Raw genomic sequence first — 26,742 nt, 5'->3', positions numbered from 1 at the left:
GTCTGAAGAAAATCGTGTCCAATGGGGGAGGGGTGGAGCCAGCTTGGCTCAGCGGGCCTGGGAGCCTTGCTGACAGCTATTTTAAGCAGCATTTTCGGGGATGAACTGATATGAATTTCTGTCTAAGCTCTTAGATCAGAACATGAAGGCAGACTTGTGTGAACTCAAGAAACGTGTGACTCAAATTGATGGGACTGGTCTGGGTTCTTCAGATTTCAGGAAATCACCCAACACCTCCCCCATCAAATCCTTGGGCTTAAGTGATTTGTGTGTGTGTGTGTGTGTGTGTGTGTGTGTGTGTGTGTGTGTGTGTGTGTATGAATATAAATTATTTTTCTCCCAAAAAGCCTCTAACAGAGCCGTACTGACAAACCCTAGAGAGATAAGAAAGAGATAAAAAAGAAGAAATTCTCTTAAAAAGAAAATTAACCAGCCACACCCAAGAGCAAGAATTAGATCATGAGACAAATTTTTGGAACAAAGACATGGTGAAGAAAGCTGGAGACGACAGGAACAGAGATTGTATTCTAGATTGGTAATATAGTGTATAAGGAGAAGATGGGGGGGTGGAGAGGGAGAGAGAGAAGGAGCCCAGCTGTGAAGAATGAGCACATGCAGGCTTAAAGTTTGATCCTCCAACCTGTGGCCAAAGGGAAGAAATGACTTCTGAAAGTCGGCCTCTGACTTTTACACCCACACTGTATGTGTGCACACCCGCAGACACCCCCATCGCACACACTAAAGGAGATGCCAGATCCCAGGGTTTAAGCAGTAAACTTGTGTGCACTGCTCCGCAGGCTGTTGTTTCTGAGGAGCAGAAAAACAAAACAGAATGAGGTAGGGGGGAAAGCAACTAATCGGAACCATCCGCTGAACCACTGCTGTGTTAGTAAGGGCTGGCTTGGGGTTTGTGTTCCTCTGTGTTGCTGTAGTTACTGTCCACAGAGTAACGCAGCTGTCTGCTTGGTCTGTGGTCAGAGCGATGCATCTTAAGTTTATCACCTCCTGGAGCAAAAACACTCATTTGGCCTTCAGAGTCCCTAGCGTGCAATCTACAGCCCTGATCAAAAGTTCCTATCACACGGGAGACATAGCTCAGCGGTAGGGCGCTTGTCTAGCAACATACGAGGTCCTGTGGTTGCAGTTTGCAGCTTTGTGCCAGAAGATGGCTCAGTGACTACAGATGCCTGCCTCCAAGTCGGATAACCTGAGTCTAACCCCCAGGATCCCTATGGTGGAAGCAAAGAGCCGATTCCTGTGAGTATCCTTTGACTGCCACATGTGCACCAGGGCACCCATTTACCTGCCCCCCATACAGAGGATAAAGTATTTTAAAAGACAAATTTTGTTAAGTTCACATAAGACAAACTGTTGCTCACTCTCTGTACTCTTCCTGCCAAGTCTTTGTTGTTTCAATAGTGGAATTTGGAGTCTTAGGCCTGGCTGCTCTGCATCTGCCCACTAACCCAGTCTTACCCATAGTATGAAAACCCTTTGGAACCCTTCTGATGATGATGATGATGATCCCTTCTCAGTCTCACTATATTGAGTTCTAGTGAGGTCTCTGCTGCACGTGACTGGCTCCATTGTACTTTGTTTCTGTAAATGCCTCCTGTCCATGCCAGCGCCCCTCCACCCCATTTCTACTGTCGGTGGCACCAAATGTACTGCCTTGTGGGTAAGCAGGATTTCCACACATTGACTGAATGAAAGGAAGCCTTTCAATTGACTCAAAAAAAAATGTGAAGACAAATAAGCCGTGGATATGTACCATTTGAAAAGTGTGAAAAATACCTCTGAATTTATTATTTAAGTACAGTACAATACAAAGTTATGGTAACAAAGTTAAAACCAAAATAGATTAATATATAAATATGCTAATGCTACTTCATCAATTATTAAAATCACACAGTTCTCCCAACCATCTATAAAGTTTATAAAGAAAAACAGATTTACACTGTATACACAAAGGAATACCTCCCAAGAGTGAGGCGTAAGGAGGGGTGGGGCATATTTGATTTCAAAGGTTTTTATGGGGCTGTGATCTGGCCAGCCAACCCTTCTCCTAGAGGCCCCACTGGGTCCTCTTCTAGCTGTAAATATGCATCCTTGTCCCCGATGCAAACTTTCTCTCCTGAAAGATCAACTTGTATTTTACTGTTGAGACATGATCTTGTGGTCCAGTGTACAAAATGGTGGACCAGGAGGGTGGACTTTGGTCCACCTTGCTTTTTGAAATCCTAGAGTTATAGGAGGCTTGGCATTTTCCCATCATCTCATCTGACAGAATATATTCTAAAGTCAGATTTTCATCCCTGAAAACTTAGAAACTGTGAAGTACCCGGGACAGATGAACACTGTGTCCTCTCCTGCAGACCCTCCTTCCCTCTGCCGAGCGGCAGCTTATAAAGATGATCGTGTGAAGCGCACTTGGCCTTTTCGGTGTGTCTTCTGTGGACAAGGAAGGCAGGTCCTCCTCCGGATTCGGTGAGCTGGGCTTTCTTTGTCATTGTTTCATGTTGTCTTGGATCCAGTCCAGGTAATTAGTAACCTTTGTGTATACCCCAGGAACATCCTTCTGCCCACAGCCGAGGCCCCAGCTGATGATGCCAACCAATGTCATGTGTTTATTGAGCATGCACACCAGAGGGCCTCCCGAGTCACCCTGTGGAAGAGCAAGGGGTTAGTTGTTTTGTTCACCTGGCAGAGTGTTTGGAAAAAACTTTGGATTGCTATTTGCAGTAGGAGGTGTACCCCTCAAAGTACTTGGGTCAGACAGGGAGACATGAGCCTCCGTTCTCTTGATGTATAGTCTAGGCTGCATTTTAATTCTGATGAAACAGCATCTAAGTCTCTAGCTTGGTGAGGCATGCCTTTAATCACAGCATTCAAAAGGCAGAGGAGGTGGATTTCTGTGAGTTCAAGGCCAACCTGGTCTACAAATACAGTTCCATACCACTCATGACCACACAGTAAGTGAGACCCTGTCTCAAAAAAAGCCAATAAATTTCCACTAAAAACCAAAAACTAAAACAAACCACACTTAAGATACTAACTGTTCAGAGCTGGGAAGGCACTGGATCTCATCACAAATGGTCGTGAGCCACCATGTGGTTCCTGGGAATTGAACTTGGGACCTTTGGAAGAGCAGACGTTGCTCTTAACCTCTGAGCCATCTCTCCAGCCTGGTAGTGCTCACTTTTAACCCCAACACGTAAGAGGGAGAGACGGGTAGATCTGTGTAATTTGAGGACAGTCTCTTCTACACAGAGTTCCAGGCCAGACTGGGCTACATAGTGAGACCCTCTTTTTTTTAATTAATAAAAAGGGGTTGGAGAGATGGCTCAGTGGCTAAGAGCATTGTTTGCTCTTCCAGAGGTCCTGAGTTCAAATCCCAGCAACCACATGGTGGCTCACAACCTTCTATAGTGAGATCTGGTGCCCTCTTCTGGCACCCAGGTGCACATGCAAGGTAGAGCATTCATACTTAAATAAACCTTCAAAAGAATTTTTTAAAAAATTAATAAAAACAATGAAAACTAATTTGGACTCTGCTACTTATAAGTTGTAGGGCCTCCGGGAGCACGGTTCACTTTCCTAATCAGGTGCTGACTATCTGGGTCTTAATGCCAGTGGATGCTCTCTGCTTGCATCCTAGCACCTTATTAAGTAGGAAATAAAAGTACCAAGTCTGCAGGACTCAGCGCTGAGGCCCTAAAATGCTTTACTTCTCAGGCTAAAGCTGAACTTTGAGGACTCTCTCACATCCTGTCCATATCCTGTGTCCCTGGGGTGGTGGTGGTGGGGAATGGTGATGCTGCCTTTCCTCGTCCTACAAAGCAGCAGGCTCCAGTTCCCCAACACTTCACAACTTAAGGATTGAATTGTGTTGATTTACCTATCATTTCAACAGGGCTGACAGGAAATCCTGCGCTAGGTGGAGTTTCCTGTCCACAAACTGGGAAATTTTTCCTGCAGTTTAGACTTTTTAGATTGGAGATGCTTTGGCCTTCATCATTTTCCTCTCTGAAGCTCCAGTTTTAAGTCCCAGCATCACACTCTTCACTGTGGCCCTCACTCCTCCCCCCTGGTTAAGGGCACAGCTGAGGACCCCGAGGCTTGGGGGCTTCTCGTCTTTACCTGGCATGCGTCGTGGAGGTCTTGGGCGCCTCCACTGCGGGTGTCTCCAGCACACAGCATGTTGTTTGTGACGGTTTTATTAAACAAGTGCTGTGAGGTGCAGCGGCTGGATGGGTACAGCCTCACATGCGCCTCCTTCAGCCGTTCAGAGAAGAAAGGAGAGGCTGAAAGAGAAAATGCCGGCGTCGTAGGGTCTGAATGCTGTTTTTAAGCCTTTTGGAAAGAGAAAGCCAAATTTCCCGGTAACGGCTAACACAAATCAAGTTGTCTCTTGTGGCATTACCCATATTTTGCTGTTGGGACCTCCCCACAGTTTGAGAGAGTGAGATCACACTTGCCAGCGGCGCCGCTGACAGTCGAGCTGGATAGCTATCACGAGGGATCTCCTGTATACCACAGATGCTTAGTGACCTCTCCCTCCTATCCAAAGGTCAGGATCAGCCTTCAGCCAGACATGTGACACTGTGGCCACCGTGATTTCAGACACCGCCAGATGTGATCTGGGTGGTGAAATCTCTCTAAGTGAGGACCATCCATTGAATCAGATGTTCTGTCATGTGTTCCTTATTTAACCAGGGAGCTAGTTCTGTTTCTACTTTGGCAGTGAGGAAACAGGCTTCAGTAATTAAAAAAAAAATTTTAAGTGCTTGAGCTCATTCTAATGGCCCACCCCTGTAATCTTGGGATGCTGAGCTAGGATTGCAAGATTGAAACAGCTATAGGAAACATCGTGAGATCCCCTTCATAAATTAATACACATATATGACTCTGACATGAACTCTGGTACCCCCTATTCGACCACTTCCCCTTGGTGTGGAGGCCTGGTGGCACTCATAGGAAGGGTAAGCAGGCTGCCAGGATGTGATCATATGGTGGGGGAAGAGGTCCCCTTCTGTCACAGACCTAGGGGAGGGGAATAGGGTGGGAGAGGGAGGCAGGGAGGAGGGAACGGGAAGATACAAGTGAGGGGATAACAATTGAGATGTAATCCTGAATAAATTACTTAAATAAAAAAATATATGTAAAAAAAATACAAATATACATCACATCTGGCTTGGATCATCACTCCTTCAAAGGCCAGTGTGTTGAAGGCTTAGTCCTAGACCCCTGGTGTTCTTTGGAGAGGGCAGAGTTTTAGGAAGTGGCTCTAGGGGAAGGAAGTTAAGCCTCTGGGAAAGATATTGAGTCCCAGGCTCTCCCTTTGCTCCCCTGTTCCTAGAAGGAACTGCCCCTCTGCTGTGGGCTCCTCCTATGATTAGTTGTTTTGCCATAGGCCCACAGACTGGGCCAACAAGACCATAATCTGAAACTTCCAAAACTGTGAGCACAAACAGAGCTTTCCTGTCTTTAGGTTGACTTATCTCGTATTTGTTGCCTGCCATTCTTCAAAAGCTGAATGACACAGGCAGGGTCCCACAGCTAAGCCAGACGCCGGTCTGGGATTTGAACTCAGCCCGTGCAACTGCAGTGCCTAAGAACACACACGCATTTACATCCTTCCTCTCCATCTCCACTGGGCTATAAAAACTCCGGAGTGCACTTCCCTGTCCCAACTTCCTGTGACCTGCACTGTGTCCCTCTAATACAAGGAAGCAGATAGTAGCTTCTCATCATAGGGGCAGGCAGAGTCCTCGCCTGCATGTCTGTGTCAGGACAGAATTGGGACCAGGACATTTTGTGACTGCTTTCCCTCCATCTGTTTGATTACCACACCATACACAAGGATGGGGGGTGGGGGGGGGGATGTCAGGGCTTCCTTCCACTTACAGGCCTCATGTTTGCCATAGCCAGACAGCTCACACTCTGTCCAGTCAGGAAGCTGCAGGTTAGGGTCAGGAAGGCACACGGTGCCTACAGAGCCGCTCTCCCGGGCACACTGCTTGGAGTCTGACCTCAGCTGCAGCAATGCTGGGAGCAAGAGAGAGGAAAACAGGAGTGACTCAGTGTTAGAGGGAGGGACCGGGGTGAGAAAGAAGGGTGTGTGAAGAAAAAAAAATAGCATTTTACCAATGTCATTGTCATAAGTGTCATCATCAAATTCCTTATGGACTACATATTTTTCGATCTCAAATGTCTGTTCCTCCTCTCCAGGGACCACTCTGTACGTTCTGCCTAAGACCACTTTAAGATGGTGGATGGGAAACCTGGTAGAAAAACAGCATTAGGATGTTTTATAGTTGTTGTTTGTTTTTAACTGCTGTTTATTGCTGAGTCACTCCCATGGGCTGGCTTCAAGACCTTCAAGAAGAAGAAAGCCGATACCTCTCTAGGAAACAGTGGGCGGCAGACAGGACCCAGCAGGAATCGATGAGCACCCCTCCGCACAGGAATCTCTCTCCGGGAGACCTCCTGTTCCTGACAAAGATGGCAGCCTGCCAGGGGTGCGAGGCGATGTCGGTGAAGAGACCTCCCTTGATTCGAAACTGGGGCTGTTTGTATTGCCTCAGGCCACAGGTGGCTAGACAGGAAAAGAACACAGAAGTGGGGTTCAGCACAGAACAAGGGCTAAGAGAATCCGCTGTAGGTTTTTTGTTTTGTTCTGTTTTTCCTGTCAGAACCTTGGATTCTTACCGCTGCCGCCTTTAAACACACCTAGAGAGAATGTTTAACTGTCTCAATGCTGGGGAGAGCTACAACTTTGCTGAGTACAGCGTCGTGCCAAATATTACATTACATGTTATGTGTGTAACCTTATCCCTCTCTATACTGAGTTTCAGGAAGGCAGGCAAGCTTTGGAAGGAGGTTGCGGTGCCATGGGACTAGGCCTGTCTGACGCTGGAAGCAGGGGCCTTTCTTCTGTGCAACGTTCCTTCCCATCTCGCCGACAGCAGTTTCTTAGCTGAAGACAGAACGCAGTCTTGCAGATTTCCCTCCGAGAAGCCCTGTCTTTTCTATCTACTCAGCCTGAACCATCCTTCAAGGCCAAGTCAAGCCCCACTGCCTCACAAGGCTCTCACCGTACGTAGCCTTTGAGACCCCTGTGGACTTCCGGTGACGAACGCACCATAAATGGCCTTGGCTAGGAGTTCAGTTTTTGTCTTACTTTCTGAGTAGAGTGTGCTCTTTGAAAAACACTCTGGCTTATCTCTGCGTGCTCATGGAAACTGAGTAGTAACCTATCCTTGGGCAATTTCCAAACCAAACTGACACTTTGGGGACATGAGCCGACCTGAATGTTCTGTCTTCAAGCCTCTGTTATCACTCTTGGCTCCCCCGTGCCCTGTGTTAAAGGGATCCAGGTGTGTGTGTGTGTGTGTGTGTGTGTGTGTGTGTGTGTGTGTGTGTGTGTAAGTGCACAGAGCTCAGCAGGCCACATGACTCTGAGGGCACTTTCGAATAAATGGACACTGAAGTCTCATTGTGACCAGGCTACTGGGGACACGTAACAATTGTTGCTAAGGAGCCACAACATGAGACCCCTTTCTCTTCATGGCTACCAGGACTGTCACCACCTTCAACAGAGGGGGCCAGAGAGAAGTTGGAGCCTATTGCATTTGAGGAGAAATTGATGTGTTGGCCCTCCTCTCTGTTCCTCCCTAGTACCACCACCGATCTGGACAAGTGTGGCTGCCTTCCCCCAACCTCCCAAAGGCCTGGCCTTCCCAGAGGTCCAGAAGTGACAGAAGATCAGACAGAGGCTATCACAGGAGGTGGCAGAGAAAATAGTGAAGAAGTAAGCCCAGGAAAAGGGGAGCAGTGAAATGGCCCTTACAGCACGGGGACACGTCACAGTATTCCCAGGTCAGCTTTCGGTCCTTCAGCACGTGGCACCAAGGCTTGGCATCCCCATCTGGATTCCTGTATAACATGAGTGTGAGATTTTCAGTCACATCACAGGAGTAGGAGGAGGCTAGGCAGACCCATGGCCAAACAAGAAGACGGAAGCAAGGTTTTTTTGTTTTGTTTTTACTATACATCATAATGGAAGTGCCATGTGAGAAAAAAATAGGGCTTTTGTTTGTAAAAATCTATGTATCTTGGCTTGGGAAGATGGCTCATTTGGTAAAGTGCCCCCTGCATTTGCATGAGGTCCCGAGTCTGGATTTCCAGAATTCATATAAAAAGCCAGGCGTGCTGGATGTGGTGGAGTACACCGTTAATTCCAGCTCTCAGGAGACAGAGGCAGGCCTACTTAGTAAGTTCCAGATGAGTCTTGTCTACATAGTGAGTTCTAGGCAAGCCAGAGCCATATAGTGAGACCTTGTCTGAAAAAAAAAAATCAAGCATGGCAACCTGCTCCTGTAATCCCAGTGGGGGCAAGAGGCAGGGGTCTCAGAGGCAGAGAGCAGGTCTCTGAAGTGCACTGGCCAGCCTAGTCATATGGATTAGGCTCAGGGCCAGTAAGAGACTCTGTCTCAAAACATAAAGGTAAGGAAGAGATCTATAAGAAAAAAAATACACCTGCCAGGTGGTGGTAGCATAAGCCTTTAATCCCAGCACTTCGGAGGCAGATGCAGGCGGATCTCCGTGAGTTCGAGGCCAGCCTGGTCTACAAAGTGAGTCCAGGACAGCCAAGGCTACATAGAGAAACCTTGTCTCGAAAAACCAAAAAAAAAAAAAAAGAAAAGAAAAGAAAAAAGGACACCTAATATCAAAAACCAAAAAAAAAAAAAAAGAAAAAAAAAAGAAAAAGAAAAAGAAAAAAGAAAAGAAACCTCAGGCCTACACACACACACACACACACACACACACACACACACACACACACACCCCTTCATGCATGTACATACACCCACACTAACAAGTACACACACATTCCATTCCACCCCTACCCCCCCAAAAATGACAAAACCCTCTCAAAAATAAATCTAATTATAGAAAATTAATATGTTTGTCTAGATGTTTTCCATCATCTTCCATGGAATGCTTAGCATTGAATCTTCTCCCACGCAGTAACCCAGGTCTCTCTGCTGGGACCTGACTCCCTCAGACCCTGTGCTACACACCGGCAGTAATTGTGTCTGCCCAGGCCGAGCGCCTGCGCGTTGGTCCTCCACGCCGTGTAACTCTTGCGTATGAGGATCATGGAATTCCATGGGAGGCAGGAGGCCTTAGATGTGGTGAGGCTGTGGGTGCCACGGTAAGCTGAGCCTTTTCCAACATAGCAGTCCTCACTTTTTCCTGGAACAAAATAGATCTCAAGTTTAAGTGGCTCAGTGTTGGTGCAGCAAGTTGCAGAGGTTCAGCAGGAAGGGGTCTTGGGTCCCACCAGTGGCCAAGGGTGCTCGGAGGTGCTGTGCCGATGTTGTGGGGGTTTCTATGGTAGTTCGTGCTTTGCCAGCTTTGCTCTGCCAACCTTGCCTACTTCCCTCTATCGGCCCCATCCTGCCCTTCTTCCCCTCTGTGTGAGACTGACTGTGTTTGCGCCTCTACTTCACTACAGTTGAAAGGTATCTGTAAAGTAAGTTGTCTTGATCTTTGAACCCTACTGTTGACCTGATGAGGAAGGGAGCAATAAGAGAGACACTGTCTCCGGCACTGGAAACCGAGCCAGCTATCCAGGGCTAGTGGAGTCGTGGATCTTGAAGAATCTATAACAGTTACGTTACTGAACCAGCATTATCCTTAAATACACTGTAAATATTTGTCCTTATGCCCGGAGATAAGTGAAGGAAGCTTCTCTTTAGAATAGATGGAGATCATTACAGAAAGAATACCACAACTAATCAAAATGAAGAGTTACGGAGGCCAGTCCCGGGGGATACAAATACGGCACCTACGGCTCAGGAATCACTTGGGAAGAGGTGGCGGAAAGACCATAGGAGCCAGGGGATGAGGGACTTTGCTATGAGAATGTCTTCTAGGAATGTCAAAAGCTACACCCGTAAAGTCTCACCTACATGACTGCCTAAACGCGAGTTAAACAAGGACAGCAAGATAGACCTGCCAAAGCGGATGGGGGAGCCCATGAGCCCTCAACCCTGCACAAAGTGGATGGGGGGGCCACGAGGCCTCAACCCTGCACAAAGCGGATGGGGGGGCGCCCAAGAGGCCTCAACCCTGCACAAAGCGGATGGGGGGGGCGCCCAAGAGGCCTCAACCCTGCACAAAGCGGATGGGGGGCCCAAGAGACATCAACCCTGCACAAAGCGGATGGGGGGCCCAAGAGGCATCAACCCTGCACAAAGAACTACAGGCTAACAAAGAATGCTGAGAATGGGGACATAGTCTTCCCCAGGGAAGAACACAATTGGTTATCTAATACACACACACACACACACACACACACACACACACACACACACACACACACGTATATATGTATATAAAGGCATGTAACAACAATTAATGAAAAAAGAGGCCACAAAATTTTAAAAAGGCTGTAAGGAAGGTTTGAAAAGAGGAAAGGGAAGGGGGAATGATGCGATTATAATCTAAAAAAATAAAAGAAATAATTAAAAAAAAAACTAGAAAGCACAGGTTCGGGGTCATTCTGGGCTTTCTAGCAGAGGGTGTGGATGGGAGGGAGGTGATTGCTCAGGGTAAAGCAAGCACTAGAGGACAAGCCTCGGTGAGGAGCTGAGCCTTCTGGCTAGCGTCACTCTGCAACCACCATGGCTGCTCCCAGCTTGCTCCTCTCTTCCTCGGGTATGAAAAGACTGTTAGGTTTACACCCCCAGATGCCTCTGCTGTGGAGCTACTACAGGGGAAGGTGCAGGGACGCGGTCACTTACTCCTAGGGCAAGCCGGTGTGCTGCAGAACTCCGAGGTATACTTCCCTGCCTTAAAGACATAGCACCAGGGCTTTGAGTCTTGGTCTGGGTTCCTGAAAAATCAGCAAGAGAAGAGGAGTGAGGGCTGAACAGGAAGTCTCCTTGCCCCTCCCTCTGCACCCCACACCCCCCTCCTGTACCCCCCACCAAGCCAAGGACTAGGCATGCCTTTGGGGGCAGGGTTAGTGCATCTGGAGCGGAACACTGACAAGTCTTAGCATGTCAGACAGAAACATGGCTTCATTGTGTTCTTTATTGGGGGAATTAAGCATGGTGAAAGGAAATGGGTAAGGGTGCCAAGAGCATACAGTAACTGCCTATGTGTCAGCATGGCTGAGCTGTCGTCTCGGGCACGCAACTGAACAGTGATCAGGACACTGCTATACAGGTGTTATGTAGCTGTAGTTAACATCCACAGCCAGCTGAGTTTAAATAAGTTGTCCCAGACAAGGCAGGTGTACTTGTCTAGTCAGTTTAAGGTCTAAAAGCAGCAAGACAGCAATGGTAGTTCCTGCCTGAGTTCCCAGCCTTCTGGTCTACCCCACAATTACAGATTCAGATGGCCACACAGAGATAGGAACGGATACCTTCGAATCAACCTCTGTCTATCTACCTACCTCCCCACCTGCCATCTATGTGTTAATCTATTAATCATCAATATATAAATACATTGATACAGCTATTTATCTATGTATGTATACATGCATCTAGTCATATATTATGTATCTATCATCCCTCTACCCATCAACACAGGTATCTATAGATACATGCATGTATGAATTTATCTATCTATCTATCATACATGACTGACTGGCCAGGTCTTCCCTTGAATGTATCACTTCTCATCAGAGATAACTAACCCTGTGGAAGATACCGCTTACCTGCAGAAATTGTGGTTCCCAAGGCCCAGCTTGACGGCGTCCGGCCTCCTTGCATTGTAGGGCTTCAGGGACAAAGCACTGCTATTCCAGTTGGTGCATTCAGCCCCGTTTTCTGCTGTGCTCCACGTGCCCCTGTAGGTGATGCCCTGGTCCTCGAAGCATGTTGCTCTGGTATCTGATTGACAGAAGGACACCAAAGGGCTCTCAAGGGAACCTGCGCCTTGCCTCAGCACAGTGGAGCAGGCTGGCTGCTGAAGCTGATCAAGCCAGCATGAGCTGAGTGGCAGGGTCACTCAAAAGACTGCGGCCAAACCAGACTCTGGATTGACACCTCAGCCTCTGACCACTGGGCCCAATACTGTCGTTCTCTAAGTGACCTCAGCTCTCTTCCCCTGGGCTCTGCCCTCTAACATACAGTTCCTTTCCTTTCCTGGGCCATTTGAGAGGTGGAATTTCAGAATGTCTCTCACACCCACCCATCAACGCACTCACCTATGTCACAGCGTTTCCCAACAAATCCATCAGGACACTGGCAGACAAAGTCAGAGAAATACAGGGCCTGATGACACGTGCCCCCGTTGAAGCATCTTGGTTCACTGCAACCTGTCAAGGGCAAACAAGGAAACTGCTAACTACTTTCAAAGTGGCTCCAAGAATATACGAATTAAAATTGCAAAGGCATTCTGCATGTCAGCCACAGTTCACGGCTAACCATCCCCGCTGTCAACTGCAAAGCATGCATATTACTCCCCATTTCATATACGTGGACACTGAGACTGGGCAAGTGAAGGCCATTCCCCTGCCTCAGTTTTCTGGAATGGTTTCACCCTGGCCTGGGCAGATCACACCCAAAACGTGCTGAAGATCAGAATATGCTAGGAAGGGCCTGAGCTCAAGTGCAAGGCCTCCGGGAGAAGCTGGTACGTACTTCTGACGGGCACCGAGTGGCACTGTGCCAAGCCACTGTTGCACCTGCAGTACTCCACCCGACTGTTTCTGAGCATGGGGCGCAACCAGGACTGATGCTGTTGGTATGTTGTCTGTGTTTGCTCATCTCTGCAGGTGGCTGCAACACGAAACAGGATTGTCTTTGGGGAGACAGACTCAAAAAGAGAGGAAAGACTCTCACTCCTGGCTCTTGTGTAACACACAGGGACCCTCGGTGCCTCCATGTTCTTTAGTGGGGTGTACAGGGGCACTGGGCTAAGCCCTATAGTCTGTACTAAACAAATTTGGGGCTACTCCTTGTCTTTATTTGTCACAAAATACATTATAGTGCCCAATTATGTTTATATCTGGGATTATAACACTTAAGAGTATATTGGATACCATGGGTAATCTGGAAGTGAGTTAAAGAACATAAGAAAATGGTTTTTGAACAAATATGTCATTTTACAAAGAGATTTAAACATCAGTAGATTTTAGTACCCCAGGGAGGCCTCAGAACCAATCCCCAATAGATAGAGGTGACTGATCTACTGTGTATTCCTTAAGAAGATGATGGTGATAACAAACATATTTGTTTTTTTACCAGAACTCTTTTTTATTATTATCTTCTTTGGATGAACCTTAGTTTTGAGATATGTTGGCTACAAAAATAAACTTGTATTAAGTAATAGTCCATTTTTCCACTTTTAACAGTCAAAAATAAATTGAGTGGTGGTGGTGCATGGCTTTAATCCCAGAACTCAGGAGGCAGAGGCAGGCAGAGCTCTGAATATGAGGCCAGCCTGGTCTACAGAGCAAATTCCACAATAGTCAAGGCTACCCAGAGAAATCCTGTCTTGGAAAACACAAAACAAACAAAATCAGTCAAAAAACACACACCTCTGTGTAACTGCCTACAGAGTTTCTGATCCACGAGAGTATTTCCATAGAGAAAAGACGCACTTTGGGCTAAAATTGAGAAGACTGGTCCCAAGATCTATTGGAGCATGTGCTACTGTTGTTCGTATTTTTCATGAAACAAAAATATGGCAGGGCTGGGTGTGGTGGCACATGCCTGTTATCCCGGCACTCAGGAGGCAGAGGCAGGTGGATCACTATGAGTTCAAGGCTAGCCTGGTCTACAAAGCCAGTCTAGAACAGCCAAGGCTACACAGAGAAACCCTGTCTCAGGAAAAAAAAAAATACAGCCACGGAGGTTGCCTTTTCCTTGGAGTCAGACTCTTGGGTGACTGGGCTGAGGTACATCATTTACCTCATGTCCACACAAAGCCTGTGTGATTCCAGGGAACTCTCTTCAAGCTGAAGGGGCAAAGACTAGAGCAGCTGAGGCAATTCCTGCTCCAGATTCCAAAAGCTATAGAAAGGTCTGCATAACCTCCCTAAGACTTCAATCACTTTGGCTTCCGGTAACAGCAGAGGGCTGCAGGGCAGATAAGCCCAACCCCAGCAGGAGCTGCTGTCCACAAAGTGAATGCTGGGCCTAGACGGGGGAAGCATCTCATGGGAGCCAGGCTTTCCACTCAGGCCACGTCGTGACCAGAGCTGCTTAATTCAGGCATCTTTCACCTCTACTCTGGCTCTTCCTCTACCAAAAAGCTCCTGTTAGCGCTACAAGAAACAGACTGGGGATACTGAACCCCTTTATTTGTTCTTCAGAGTTTTGAGAAGTATTCCAAAGCTAGGCTTGGTGATGCATGGCTGTGATCTCAGCACTTAAGAGTATGAGCAGGAGGGTTGCAGACTTTGCCTCAGTTCCCTGGTGAGTTCCAGCTAAGACTGGGTCATATGATGAGACTTAGAGTTCCTTGATTTCAAGTCAACAAGTCGGTGGTTGTTGTTTTTTCCTTTTCCTGGAACCCTGATGGAAAACCTTTGCTTTCCAGAATCAACACAAGACATGAACTTATATAGAGAGTCGTCTCCCCAAGTGTCCGTGAGTTAGCCCAGGTCAGTTACTCTGATTTTACCAACAGGAAGCAATGGAAACCTGGGGCCAGTAGCAGACACAGAGTGGACACTGGTGAGACCACAGCCCAGGGACACCTGGAGGACCGAGCAGCTAAGCATCCCTCGGCTCTGCTGGGGGTCCTTCGCAGCCTATGGTGGGTCATCTGCTTTCTCATCTCTGTATCAAATACTTTGAGCCATGCTAAGACAGGGTCATATCGTGTCCCAGACTAGCCTTGAATTCATGCTCCTCCTGCCTCAGCCTCCCAAGTGTTGGGACAATAGACATGCACCACCCACACCTACCTATATGTCACCAGCTTTATTGTCACCTGACAGCCTGATTAGCTTCCCCTGGGAACTGGGCTGGCTTGCCGCAGCTGACCAACAAATAGTGAGGAAGCAGGCATTGTCACAGAAGCACCTGGAAGTTCTCACAAGGACCCTGCAAGTGGGCTCTGGTCTCCTGACAGCCAAAAGCATTAAGAAGCCTGCACCTCCCTTCCTTCCACCCCTCACCTCTGTAGGACCGGGCTCCTCTTCTGAACCTCCTGTGCATTCCCTGCAAAAAGACCAGAATGGAGGAAGGGTCAGCACAGGCTGGAAATGACCAACCAGAGTCTTCCAATCAGATGCCACCTGCTAAGGGGCTTCCCAGACAGAATTATCCTTTTTACTCTTTCGTATCTGTTCTTTCTATACACTTAGCGTCCTGTCCCCCACCCTCCCCCCTACTCCTCCATCAAGGAACTTTTGTCCTAAGAGAAATGCTTCCTGTCTGTGTCATCCAACGTGGTAGCCATAATCCCACGTGGCCACAGACTTTTGAAAATGCAGCTAAAATGTGACCGGTGAATGGAAATTCCAATTTGATTTAGTTCATTTTAAATTCAAGTAGTGGAGCATGGCTAGGGGATCTCAGTGGATGGTAAAGCCGCAGCTCCTGTGCCCTTCATGGAGCCTGCTTCCTTCTCTGAAATGCCAGACTCTTGCTCACTTGGCCTTATACAGTGCCCAGTGTTGAGGTGAGATTTTGGAAAGTGGGTATAGCTTCTGTCCCCATCACTAACTGCTTCAGTGGCTGTGATACCTGTCTTTTCTCAGTACCCTATGGATGAAATTCAAGTACATCCCCCGCCCTGGGACCATCCTGCCTTGGCCTCCTCACTGGTGGGGCCACACATATGTACCACCATGCTCACTTGAACATACCCTTTAACAAGATGGCACCATAGCAGACAGCCAAAGGCAGGAAAGCAGCATTGGGCACTGTTTTAAGTCAGAAACGTGGCCAGATTCTACTTCTGGGACGTGACCCCTAAGTACCCCATCCAAAGGGGAATGCGTGCTGTATGTCTATGACCACTCCTGGGAACTTCTCCTAAAACCTGAGGCACTTGGGAGCATGAAGGCTCCTGGTTACATCACCAACATCTGCAAGTTTGGTGGCACGGTGGGGTGAGGCATGGAGATGGACCCACCTGGTCAGGCAATGTGAAAACCACTCCACAAAGCAGCAGTACACACAGCAGCTGTCTCTTCATCTTGCCTCCCATTTCTTGGGGGGGATCCCTTAAGTTTTAGGAGAAAAATAAAAGCAATTAAGATATGAGGTGGGAGGGCAAAGGAAGTTCAGGACTGTCCTTTCCAGCACTGAGGATCTTGCACATACATCTCTCTGTCTAGAGATAAAGACAGAGATATAGGTGTGTGTGTGTGTGTGTGTGTGTGTGTGTGAGAGAGAGAGAGAGAGAGAGAGAGAGAGAGAGAGAGAGAGAGAGACAGAGAGACAGAGAGAGACAGAGAGAGAGAGAGACAGAGAGAGAATGTACAGTAGCATTAAATATTAAATATTCAGCTCAGTAATAGTAAACACATACATACATACATACACACATACATACATACACACATACATACATACACACATACATACATACACACATACATACATACATACACACATACACACACATACACACATACACACACCTACATACACACACCTACATACACACACATACATACACACACACACATACATACACACACACATACATACACACACATACATACACACACATATATACACACATACATACACACATACATACACACATACATACTGCACTCATTGCACCACCCCATCCTTTTCAGAACTTTATCGTAGTGAACTGAAATCCCTTAGCCGTTAAAGAACAGCTCTTTGCTCTCCCAATCCCCGGCCACCACCATTCTGCTCTCTGTATCTGTGATTTTTTACTATTTGCATATATTATAGACATGGCGTCATACAGCATTTGTCCTTCGTAAACCTTTACAGGTGTAAAGTCACTTAGCGTGCTACCTTGAAGGGTCATCCACACTGTACGATTCTTGCCCTTTCTGAGGCTGAGCGATATTCAGTTGTTTGCTTAGACCACATTTTGCTCGTCTAGTTATCTGATAGATAGTGATTGCTAAAAATAGTTTCCCCCAGAGATCCCCGTGGGCTGAAAAGTAAGACAGTCTCTGGCACTTCTCCACCAGTCAGCTACACATCACCCTGTCCTGGGATGAGCTGCAGTCACAGTATCATCCTCTCTGACTACCTCAGAAGTAGTTGTAGGGGTGTCATGGTGCCAGGTCACCTGCCTCAGATGTGCCAGCTTTGGTTACTGTAATGGACAGTGCTGCAGCTGAGGCATGGTCTCCTCCTTCCATCAAAGGGAAGGCTTCCTCCATGTTGGTTCCAGTTCCCTTTGGAATATCTGTCTCCTGTTACGTCGGCCCACAGATAGGGTCAAGAGCTGAACTGCAGAAGCAGAACCAGCCCTTGCATCTCCCTTCACCCCTCACCCTCCCCCCCCCCAGCCCCCAACCCCACCCCACCACACCCACCCATCCAGTTTCCATCCCCTTCCCAGTGCCGGTCTACTTTTGCTCTGGAAGTAGGTTAGTTGGCCTGGTTCTTTTGTGGTCTGGCAAGTTCCTCGCTCCTCCATCCACAACATCAAAGCAGGACTTTCCTTCCCCTGACTCATTTCCCTTCAGTCACAACAACTCGGATTCCCACCCCCATCCTCTCAGGCCCCCAGGGGCCACTGGCTCAGAAGTTACCAGGCTCCATCTTGCCTTCAGCTGGCTCTGGCTTTCTCTGCCTCTTTTGAAAAGAACTGCTTTTTGGGAGTGCCACCTGGCCTCCCAGGATGAAAGGGAAAGGGGTGCTGAGCTGGGAAAGGGGTGCTGAGCTGGGAAAGGGGTGCTGAGCTGGGAGATCGCTGACTGCTGTGTTCACCTGGGGCAGCTGGGAGAGGGTGCAGAGCAATATGGAGGAGGTAGGGCGAGGTCAGGCATGCGGAGTAGAGCAAAAGTGGTTCACTAAGAAAGTGCCTGTTGGGATAATGCTGGAGGGAGTACAGCCACAGTGGAGGGAGCACAGAGCATGTCTCCCCCTCACCCCGGGGGTGAGGGCTGGGACCCACACAAAGCTGGAGGGGAGAGTGAGAGTGCTGGGGGTTGGGGCGGAGGAAGGAAACAAAAGTGGTCCTGTGAAAAAGCACAGCAGTCCTGTCCTGCCGGACCTAGCCTCCATGACTACTCCCCAGTGGCAGGGCAAGGACAGAAGAGCTCCCGGGACCTACAGGGGTGTATGACTGGGAGGTGGGGCGGGGAGTGGTGGTGGGCGGGGAGTGGTGGTGGGCGGGGAGTGGTGGTGGGCGGGGAGTGGTGGTGGGCGGGCAGCTTGGGCCTGTGAACTCCTTTCCTCCCTGGAGGGCCAGCTGGGCTAGCACCTGTCTGCCTTTGGCAATTCCAGAATGAAGGACGTGGCAACGGAGACCACCCAAACAGGCACATGGAGTCTCCCCCTGGGTAATTCCCTTTCTCAGGTACCCCAACATTCCACTTCAGTTCACCCTTAATTCTACTTGAGCAGAATTAAGTTGGGTGTGGGTGTAGGTCTCCCCTGATTTTCCTGCCTTGGTTACCTGGTAGCCCCCAGAGGAAAGTATCTCAACACTTTAACAACTATGACTCAGAGACCCAGCTGTCCTCCGTTTCTAATCAGTCAGCCCAGGCAGGGGGACGGTCTGAGCCGTTGTTCTCAATACCTGGGGCTGTTTTTGTCCTTCTGAGATAGGATAGGATCTTGCTACGTAGCCAATTCCATCTGGATGACAGGGAAATTAGTCCTGTCCTGCTTCACTCCCTGGAGTGGCTGGGTTTCTTAGTTACTTTTCTATTGCTGTGAAAAGACATAGTAACAAGTCCAAGGCAACTTACAAAAGAAGCATTTAAGCCAGGCAGGGAGGGGTGGGGGGCTGCCCACCGTTGAGGGTGAGTCAGTCCATGGTGTGGGGAGCATGGCAGCATTCAGGCTCGGTTCGGCTCTGGAGAACTAGCTGAGCACTTACATCTTGATCCATAAGCAGAGTGGGGAGGGGCTAACTGGGCATAGTATGGGATTTTTAAACCTCAAAGTCCCCCCCCCAAGCATTCAACTAGGCATCTATGGGGGGGGTGTCACATCCTCATTTAAACCAGCACACTGGGACTACAGGAATTCCCCACCATGCCCAACTAACTCAAGAGCCTCTAGAGCTCAGATAAGTGCAGAGTGAAAAACGGCACTGCTGGTGCCTATGCACACCCTCATAGGCCTAGCTGGGAAGACTCCTCCAAGGGGTGCATTGCATCATGATAAGCCCACAGGAGGGGCAGGAGCCCAGGTGTTAAGGACTTATCTGCATCTGGGCTTTTGGCCTTGCTGGGCCTTGAGCCAATGACAATGAGTTGCACATAGGCAACTAATAAAGAGCTCTTTTCTCACTCCATGGAGACAATCGGAGCAAGCTGCTGGAAGGGCCACGGACGTAAGAGGATGACTGGAAAATTAGTCACATGCCAGATGAACAACAGTGCAGTCCCAAAGCCGGAGAAAGAGACGGAGGAAAACCTCCTTCAGTTTTGTGGGAGATGTGGGTGGTGAGGTCACGGGCAATTCGAGAGAGAGAGAGAGAAAGAAAAAAGACCAGCAGAAAAGTGGACCTAAACTCAAGGCCTGCAGAGTGAGGGTTTGACTCTGAGAACCCACTGGGGGTGTTCATGGGTGCTCATGGGGAGGCCAGTATGGGAATTAAGGACTGCATACGGCTGGCTTTAAGAGCACAAATGCATAAACTTTTTTCTGTGTTCTTTTCATTTTGCATATATAGTACTTTCCCAGGATCATGAAAAAAACTAAAATGAAACAAAAACAAAAAACCATGCAAGAAGGAAGAAAGGGATAGAAGGGAGGACAAATGGAAGGGAAGGGATGAGGGAGGCAGCAAAGATGTCCATCTTAACTTCCGTTGTGCTGGTAGAATGCTGTAAAATCTGTCATCTCCAGTGTCCCAAAGTCCCAGCCCTGGCAGGCCCACCCTTGCACAAACTTGGATTTTACAGTTTTGAAAGAAGCACTTTCTTTAGTGATACTCCAGCAGTCTTGGGACTTGACAAGGTGACAAAGCATCTATATAAACTAGAAAACATGGGGCCTTGGCTTTGGCAAGAAAGCTCAGCTGAGATTTCCAGCCAGTGTGCGCAGGCATTCCTGTGTAGTATGCAATGTGCACACCCGCAAACCTTCTTTTAAAATCCACATGTATCTCATGGACAACTCTGTCCTTACTGCCTGGATGTCACGTGCAGTCCTGCCAGCTGTGGTAACCATGGCACTGTTCATGGCCCCCTCATCTGCAAATGATGGGGCAGAGGGAAGAAGATAGGGAACCACTGTAAGCTGGCTCTCCCTGGAGATAGCCTGCTTCCAGGAGCCAAGGGCATGGACCACTGTGAGAGGGTGGACGTGGGATCAGAAGCACACGCTGCCTGGGAGAATGGTACTTGATGGATGCCAAGCGGTAACTGCTTTGATTCCAGATGGGACAAAGCTATTGGAATTGTAGTAATAAGCTGATTGACAAGAAGCTTCGAGAAAGGCAGGTGATATGCCCTCAGGGCCTTTGCACGACCCTGTGCTCTTTACACTCTTCACAAAACCATTTTTCCCCAACAAAATCTGCTCTCAGGAAGGAACATAATAACTCATGCGCAGAAAGGAAAAGAGACTGCACTACCCATACTGACACAGAAAAGGAGCATAAGAAAGTCAAGGTTGACCTGGACCACTTATCAAGGTTCAGCCATGGAGAGACCCTGAGATGTAAAAATCAGCTTGCCTTCCCTTGTCCAAGTAGAGACAGCGCCCCCATCCCCAAAGCCAGTTTAGTCTTCCAGTTTTATTTGCTTCCTTTTGCAGGGAGTGGACACGCTTGTGATTAAGTAAGATGCTGAGCAAGCTGGCTTCCACGGTTGACCTACCCTTGTTTGCTTGTCTTTTTCTGGGGCATCATTGTTTGTTTTGTTTTAGACAGGATCTCCCTACGTACCACGCTGGCTTAGAACTTTCTGTATCCTTCAGACTAGCCTGGAACTTTTGGTCTTCCAGTGTTTGTTTACTGAGTGCTGGCATTACAGGCATGTACCACCACACCCAGCCAAACTATTTCTCAAAATCTACCATCATATAAGATGCTCTTGGGCTGATGAGATAGCTCAGCAGGTTAAAGCACCTAAATTTAATCCCTACATGGTAAAGAGAACCAATTCCTGGAACTTTTTCTCTGATCCCAAGTATGCTTATTACACACACACACACACACACACACACACACACACACACACACACACACGTGACTTTCAAAAGCAATTTTTGTTGTTGTTGTTTGTTTGTTTTTTGTTTTTGTTTTTTCAAGACAGCGTTTCTTTGTAGCCTTGGCTGTCCTGGACTCGCTTTGTAGACCAGGCTGGCCTCGAACTCACAGAGATCCACCTGCCTCTGCCTCACCGGGCTCTTCAAAAGCAATTCTTAACTTCTCAAAAAAGTAATTTTCCACAGGTCAATTTTAAACAGAGTTCTTTATAATGAGGAGAGTACAAAGTTTCCCTTTCTTTCTTCCTCCCTCTCCCCTTTCTCTTTGTGTTTTTTTGACACAATATTTCATGTAACACAGTCAGGCCTTAAATTTGCTATGTAACTGAGCTGGCCGAGGCTAACCCTGAACTCCTGAACCTTCCTGACCCCATCTCCCAATTGCTTGGAAGAGTCTGCCTCTTGCTACAAATTGACCAGTTACAAGGGGGGTGGAGTCCTCTGTGGCGCTCTCACCCATCAGAGTAGGTACAGCATTTTTAGCATGCAGCCATGACTTGTGCCTAAGCTACATGGAACTAGCCCGCAACAACCACATTCCCTGTTGAACCACCTGTTCTACCCCTGACCAGGTGGCCTGGCTGTTTGGAAGAATGAAACAAGTCTTGGTCGTGGGTTTAGGAAGCATGCCCTGCATTTTCTTGGGAATTAAAAAGAAAAAGAAAAAAGGGAACTTGCCTTAATGACCTCATACCCTTCTGAAGAAAAAGCAAGCTCAGCCATGAAATGCTCGCTCTGAGAAGTCTAAACAAAGGGAATCCAGGGTCCAGCTAATCTCCTTGGCTTCGTCCACTCCCTAAAGCAAACACTACCCTCCCCAGGTGCAATGAGTTAACAATGAAATAATTTGGTAATTCCGAGGCCTGTCCCCAGATGTTAGCACTCTTGAATCAGGAGGTCAGGATGGATGTGCTCATTACGTCATCCCATGAGTGCATGTGAATCTTACCAGCCTTTCCGGGAAGCAGCACGGCAGTGAAGAAGTGGTGAGTGGATGAAAGCCACCAACTCAGCGGGGACCTTGACGCCTATGGCTTGTCTGGCTCCGAGTTTTCAACGCACACTACGTTCATTAATCACTTTACCCATGTAAAAACAAGACAGAACTTCAAAAGCACTCCCTGAGGCGGTAATTTGGGAACCATCATCTGCTTCCTGAGCTACCCCAGTCTCTGAGCTCTTCCCACTGAGTGTACAACACTTGACGTACATTCCCCCTTTCTCTCTTTTTAATTTCTGGTGCTATGGATCGGACCCCAGAACCTTGCACACACTAAGCACCAGCTACAAACCAGCCCTATTAGTAACATTCTTAAAGTGCTTAAAGAGATCTAGTATTTCTCAATGCAAAGAACATAATCTTTGAACTCTCAACTTAGACCCCCCAATGGCCACTTAACCCGTCTGGATGAGCAAGGTTCCCTCTCTGGGCCTTCGTTTCCTGGGCTTCCTGATGAGCTAATCATTTCTATCTTGTAATAGGTGCAGACCCTGGAAGGCTGTTGCACGGCAGGTGTGCGCTGCACCTGACACGAATGACCTCATCAGCAGGACTCACGTTGCTTGAAGCTACTGATAAAGAAGAAGCACAAGCTCTCAGGGATCCTCATGGTGTTCAAGGGTTAGTAACAAATCCCTCTCCCAGCTCATATGACATGATAGAAAACGCCACGCCCCTGATCAGGATCAGAGAGCCGCATGGCCAGGGGCCCTCATTTCCTGAAAACAGAGTGGTGGCTTGTATGCCATCTTTAATCTGTTTTCTTATTTGCCTTTCCCAGGACAATTTACACCACACAACAGGGCCTCTGAAACTCTTTGGGAATTTGGAATTAGCAGGTGACACATGTGGCCATTTCCATTTGGCGTCCTTAATCCTTAGCTGTAAGCTAACCGAATATTTGCTTCCACATAATAGACCTTAAGCACAAAAGTCTACAATGTGTGAGGCCAATCTAACTCGGCCACGATCATGTGAGAAGCTCCAGGTGGACTCGGGTCTTCTAGGTCAAAAGAAAATTCTAGAGGCCTCTGTCTAATGTGTGTCAGGGACAGCACATAGCCTGTATCCCTCCGCAGGACCTTTCAATTGCAGGTTACCCCCAGGATCTTGGCCAGTGGCGTGGCAAGCACTGTTAAGGACCCCCGGTTCTTTAAGTATTGCGTGGAGAACAGCTGGGCTGTGTTTCCTGGGCCATGCTGACACAGCTCTCCTGGGCTGCGCCCTCAAACATATCAGAGAAATTCATGCTACATGACCAGCAATCTGCTTCATTTGCTTCTTCAGTAACTAGAAATTGAGTTTATCTTACCTTGTACTCCCTTCCTATAAACATTTGTCTCCTAGGCAAGGTGAAAGTAGACGGTTGGGCCAGTATTAAAAGATGAGGGTGCTTGACCAAGGCTTTGAGAATCTCTTCCTATAATTTATATTTCCTTTCCTTCCTTCCTCCCTCCCTTCCTTCTTTCATTTTCTCTTGCTTCCTTCCTTCCTTCCTTCTTTCCTTCCTTCCTTCCTGAGTAACAGCTCACGTGTCCCAGGTTAGCCTTGAACTTCTGACCTTCTTGCCTCCATCTCCTAAGCGCGAGAGATCACCAGGTATTCAGCATCCCACCCAGAGTCTGTGGCACTGGGAATCAAGCCTAAAGGCTCTCTGCATGCTAGGTGAACACCCTGCCAGCTGAGCTACAGCCCCATCTCTAGCTCTGATTTTCTGTAAATCTGCGTCATCGGCACTCAACTGGGTTTGAAGTGAGACTCATCACATGTCTAGCTCAAAGCTGGCGTTTGTTCTTGGTTTCTGCATTTAGTTGTGTTGTGCAGACTTTTCTGCCAGTATTCTCAATGCAAATGACCCCCCCCCAAAAAAGGAATAAACAGAATATTCCAATTCTTCATGATCCCATTTTATCAGACCAGAGCCGAAACCCCTGAGAGAAAACAAAGAAACAAAAAACTACTCTGAGACAATAGATGCACAGTGGCCAAGTACTCAGATTGCACTATCTCAACTCAGACCGCAGAAGGCTCTCACTAACAGAGACTTGGTATCTCAGAGAAAAGTGTGAACTCTTTGAATGCACTATAAGCCTGCTCGCTGTATTGCTAATGAGCCATGCCATGGGCTCTTCCATTAGCCTGAAAACAACTACATGTGTTTTCACCTTAAAATGCTCACACCAGTCTTTCCAGTTGATGAACCCTGCAGGCGCCTCTGAGTCACCACTCTCAGACCTTGGCTGAGCACACTGGCGCTGAGCGCTCTGAATGTGTGCAGTTCTAGCCATCATCTGTCCCCAACCAAGCCTTAGTGGAAACACGGATACCCCTCAGCTCCTCATGCCTGTATCAAACATCCTGGGGCTGGGAAGAAACAGACCCAATGCTGTATATCTCACAGGAGGGTTCCCAAGTAAGTAAGCTGGGGGTGTCCTGGGAAGTCTGCTCCAATCCAGCTTGGCTGGGGTATGCAGCTAGCATTGCTCCTCCCAAGATGCAGGTTCCTGAAAACGCTTCAGATGGGATGGACAGGGTAGGCAGAGGGAACTACTTAGGTTTTAGTGTCTCCACATGGCATTATCCTCACTGGCCTTCTGCCCTCAGCATGCCACTGACCTGCACTGAGTAGTTCCAGGCAGCCCGGGCTCTGGACTGCAGCAAAAATTCCTAAGACCTCTTTCACTAAGTGTACTCCCCTTGTATCCGTGATGTGCTCACAGGATTGTAAACGGCCGGCCGCCACCACCACACAGATACTTTTTGTATATCCCACCCCACCCCCACCCCGCGGCATCATCAGCTGTGGAAGACCCCGGGCTCATTTCCAAGTTGGCCACCACATAAAGCATCGCCACTCCACTTCTTGGCACTGAAGTTTATCCTTAGCCTTCTGGGAGCTCGCATACTTTCCTTCCCTCCCCCACTATCCATCCTCCCACCGGCTCTGTGAGGTTAAGAAAACAAAGGTCCCCGAGAGAACCCAGAGAGCCTTTAGACTCTTCCTGCTGCAGCAGGAGAAAGCCAAGGCATTGGTGCATGATGAGCGAGGGGTACAATTGACTGGTTAACCCTTGAGAGGATGTGATTAATGCCCTGAGAGACCAGAGGAACTTTTGCATCCTGACTCCCCGTGGTAATGAGTCCCCCGCTTCTCTTTACCAGCCCGGCTAATCCTACTTTCCAGGCAAATGTCCCTCCTCCATGCCCAGCCTGTTTCTTAGTGGGTCCACTCAGGGAAGAGGGCAGCCATACAACACCCTGTCAGGACCCTCTCAGCTCCCCAAGGCAGGGGAATCTAGCCACTCTCCAGTGCCGCTCCTATTGTCTGTTCAAGGAACCTGAGTCATTCTTTTTACTTTCTGCCCTTATTGTGCACGCCAAGACTTCTGCAGGAAACACCTCTCCTCCTAGTCTTCTCTGAATCACTTCAGCTTTCCCGGAGTCAGTGCAAAGAACTCTCCCTTCTGTGTGGATGCTCGCTGGTCCTCTTTCTGACTGATTTACAAGCCTGTGCGTCCTTAAGCATGCCTTCACTGGCTCAGTTTGCTCCATCGCACCCTACCCCAAAGACTTTAAGGGGACAGAAGAGGAGTCGGGCATGGAAATCCAACTTACCGCCAGTTCTTGCTTCTCTCCCACCCTTGAGGGGCTTCTCCTTGGCGCTGAGCTGTTGGGCTCCTGTCTCCCTGAACAGCTCTAACCAATTTTAAGGGTGAGGGAGAGGTGGGGCCAGTGGCTCTGTGTAGGCGGGTCTCTCCTAAGCTGGTGGATGCCTGGTGGACCGGGCCGCAGAGGAGCCAATGGAGCAGTCGGTGCTTCTAAGGAGGGGGAGGAAGTGTGCACGGAGGAGCACAGCCTGCCTTGGCTGGGCGCCAGCTTGATTATTCACGGTACTGATGTCATCGAATCACAGGAATTTTCAGAGTTGGAAGAGGACTTAAGAATCATCCTGGTTTTAAAATCCTGGTCTCAAGGGCCTAAAAGGGACTGACTGTCAGGATTGCTGCTCTAAGCCCCTGTGTCTTCACTCTGAGTTTATAGTTCTAAACAGCCCCACCCGACTAGGCTGTGGAGGGGAGGGAGGTCTTCTGGAATTCGAAGCAACTACCACTCAAGACACGTGGATAATCAACCACCAGGCAGACCACATGCCGGGTTGGGAGTGACTGGGGACAGTAAGCAAATGACGCCAGGGCTATTGGTGCTCTCTCCACCTCTGACCTGTTTGCTCTCCTGGGCCCCTCTGCTGACGCCCTTCCCTGAGAGCTCAGAAAATTGAGAAAAGTGAGGAGATGACCAGAAGGCCTTTCAGCCTCAGCCCTCTGAAATTCCATCATGAGACATCCTCCCCACAAACTCTCCCCTGGTGGAGGTGGC

The 26,742-nt window shown here is 48.4% G+C and overlaps 1 protein-coding gene across 1 annotated transcript; it reads right to left on the bottom strand.

Moving 5' to 3' along the window:
- Window positions 1-1,773: 1,773 nt before the first annotated feature.
- PLAT (plasminogen activator, tissue type) lies at window positions 1,774-26,023 on the bottom strand. The gene is made up of 14 exons (XM_084760027.1): window positions 25,981-26,023; window positions 16,111-16,201; window positions 15,149-15,191; window positions 12,663-12,800; window positions 12,227-12,337; window positions 11,735-11,909; window positions 10,815-10,906; window positions 9,087-9,261; window positions 7,853-7,938; window positions 6,403-6,598; window positions 6,148-6,284; window positions 5,908-6,048; window positions 4,141-4,304; window positions 1,774-2,665 (listed from the first exon to the last, which is right to left on the bottom strand). Exons 2-14 carry the CDS (start codon window positions 16,183-16,185, stop codon window positions 2,507-2,509), a joined length of 1,692 nt encoding a protein of 563 aa, XP_084616153.1. The 5' UTR covers window positions 16,186-16,201; window positions 25,981-26,023; the 3' UTR covers window positions 1,774-2,506.
- Window positions 26,024-26,742: the final 719 nt, after the last annotated feature.

The sequence above is a fragment of the Acomys minous genome, assembly GCF_964271855.1.
Source record: "Acomys minous genome assembly, chromosome: 15".
Lineage (NCBI taxonomy): Eukaryota > Metazoa > Chordata > Mammalia > Rodentia > Muridae > Acomys > Acomys minous.
This window is presented reverse-complemented; position numbering and strand designations above follow the sequence as displayed.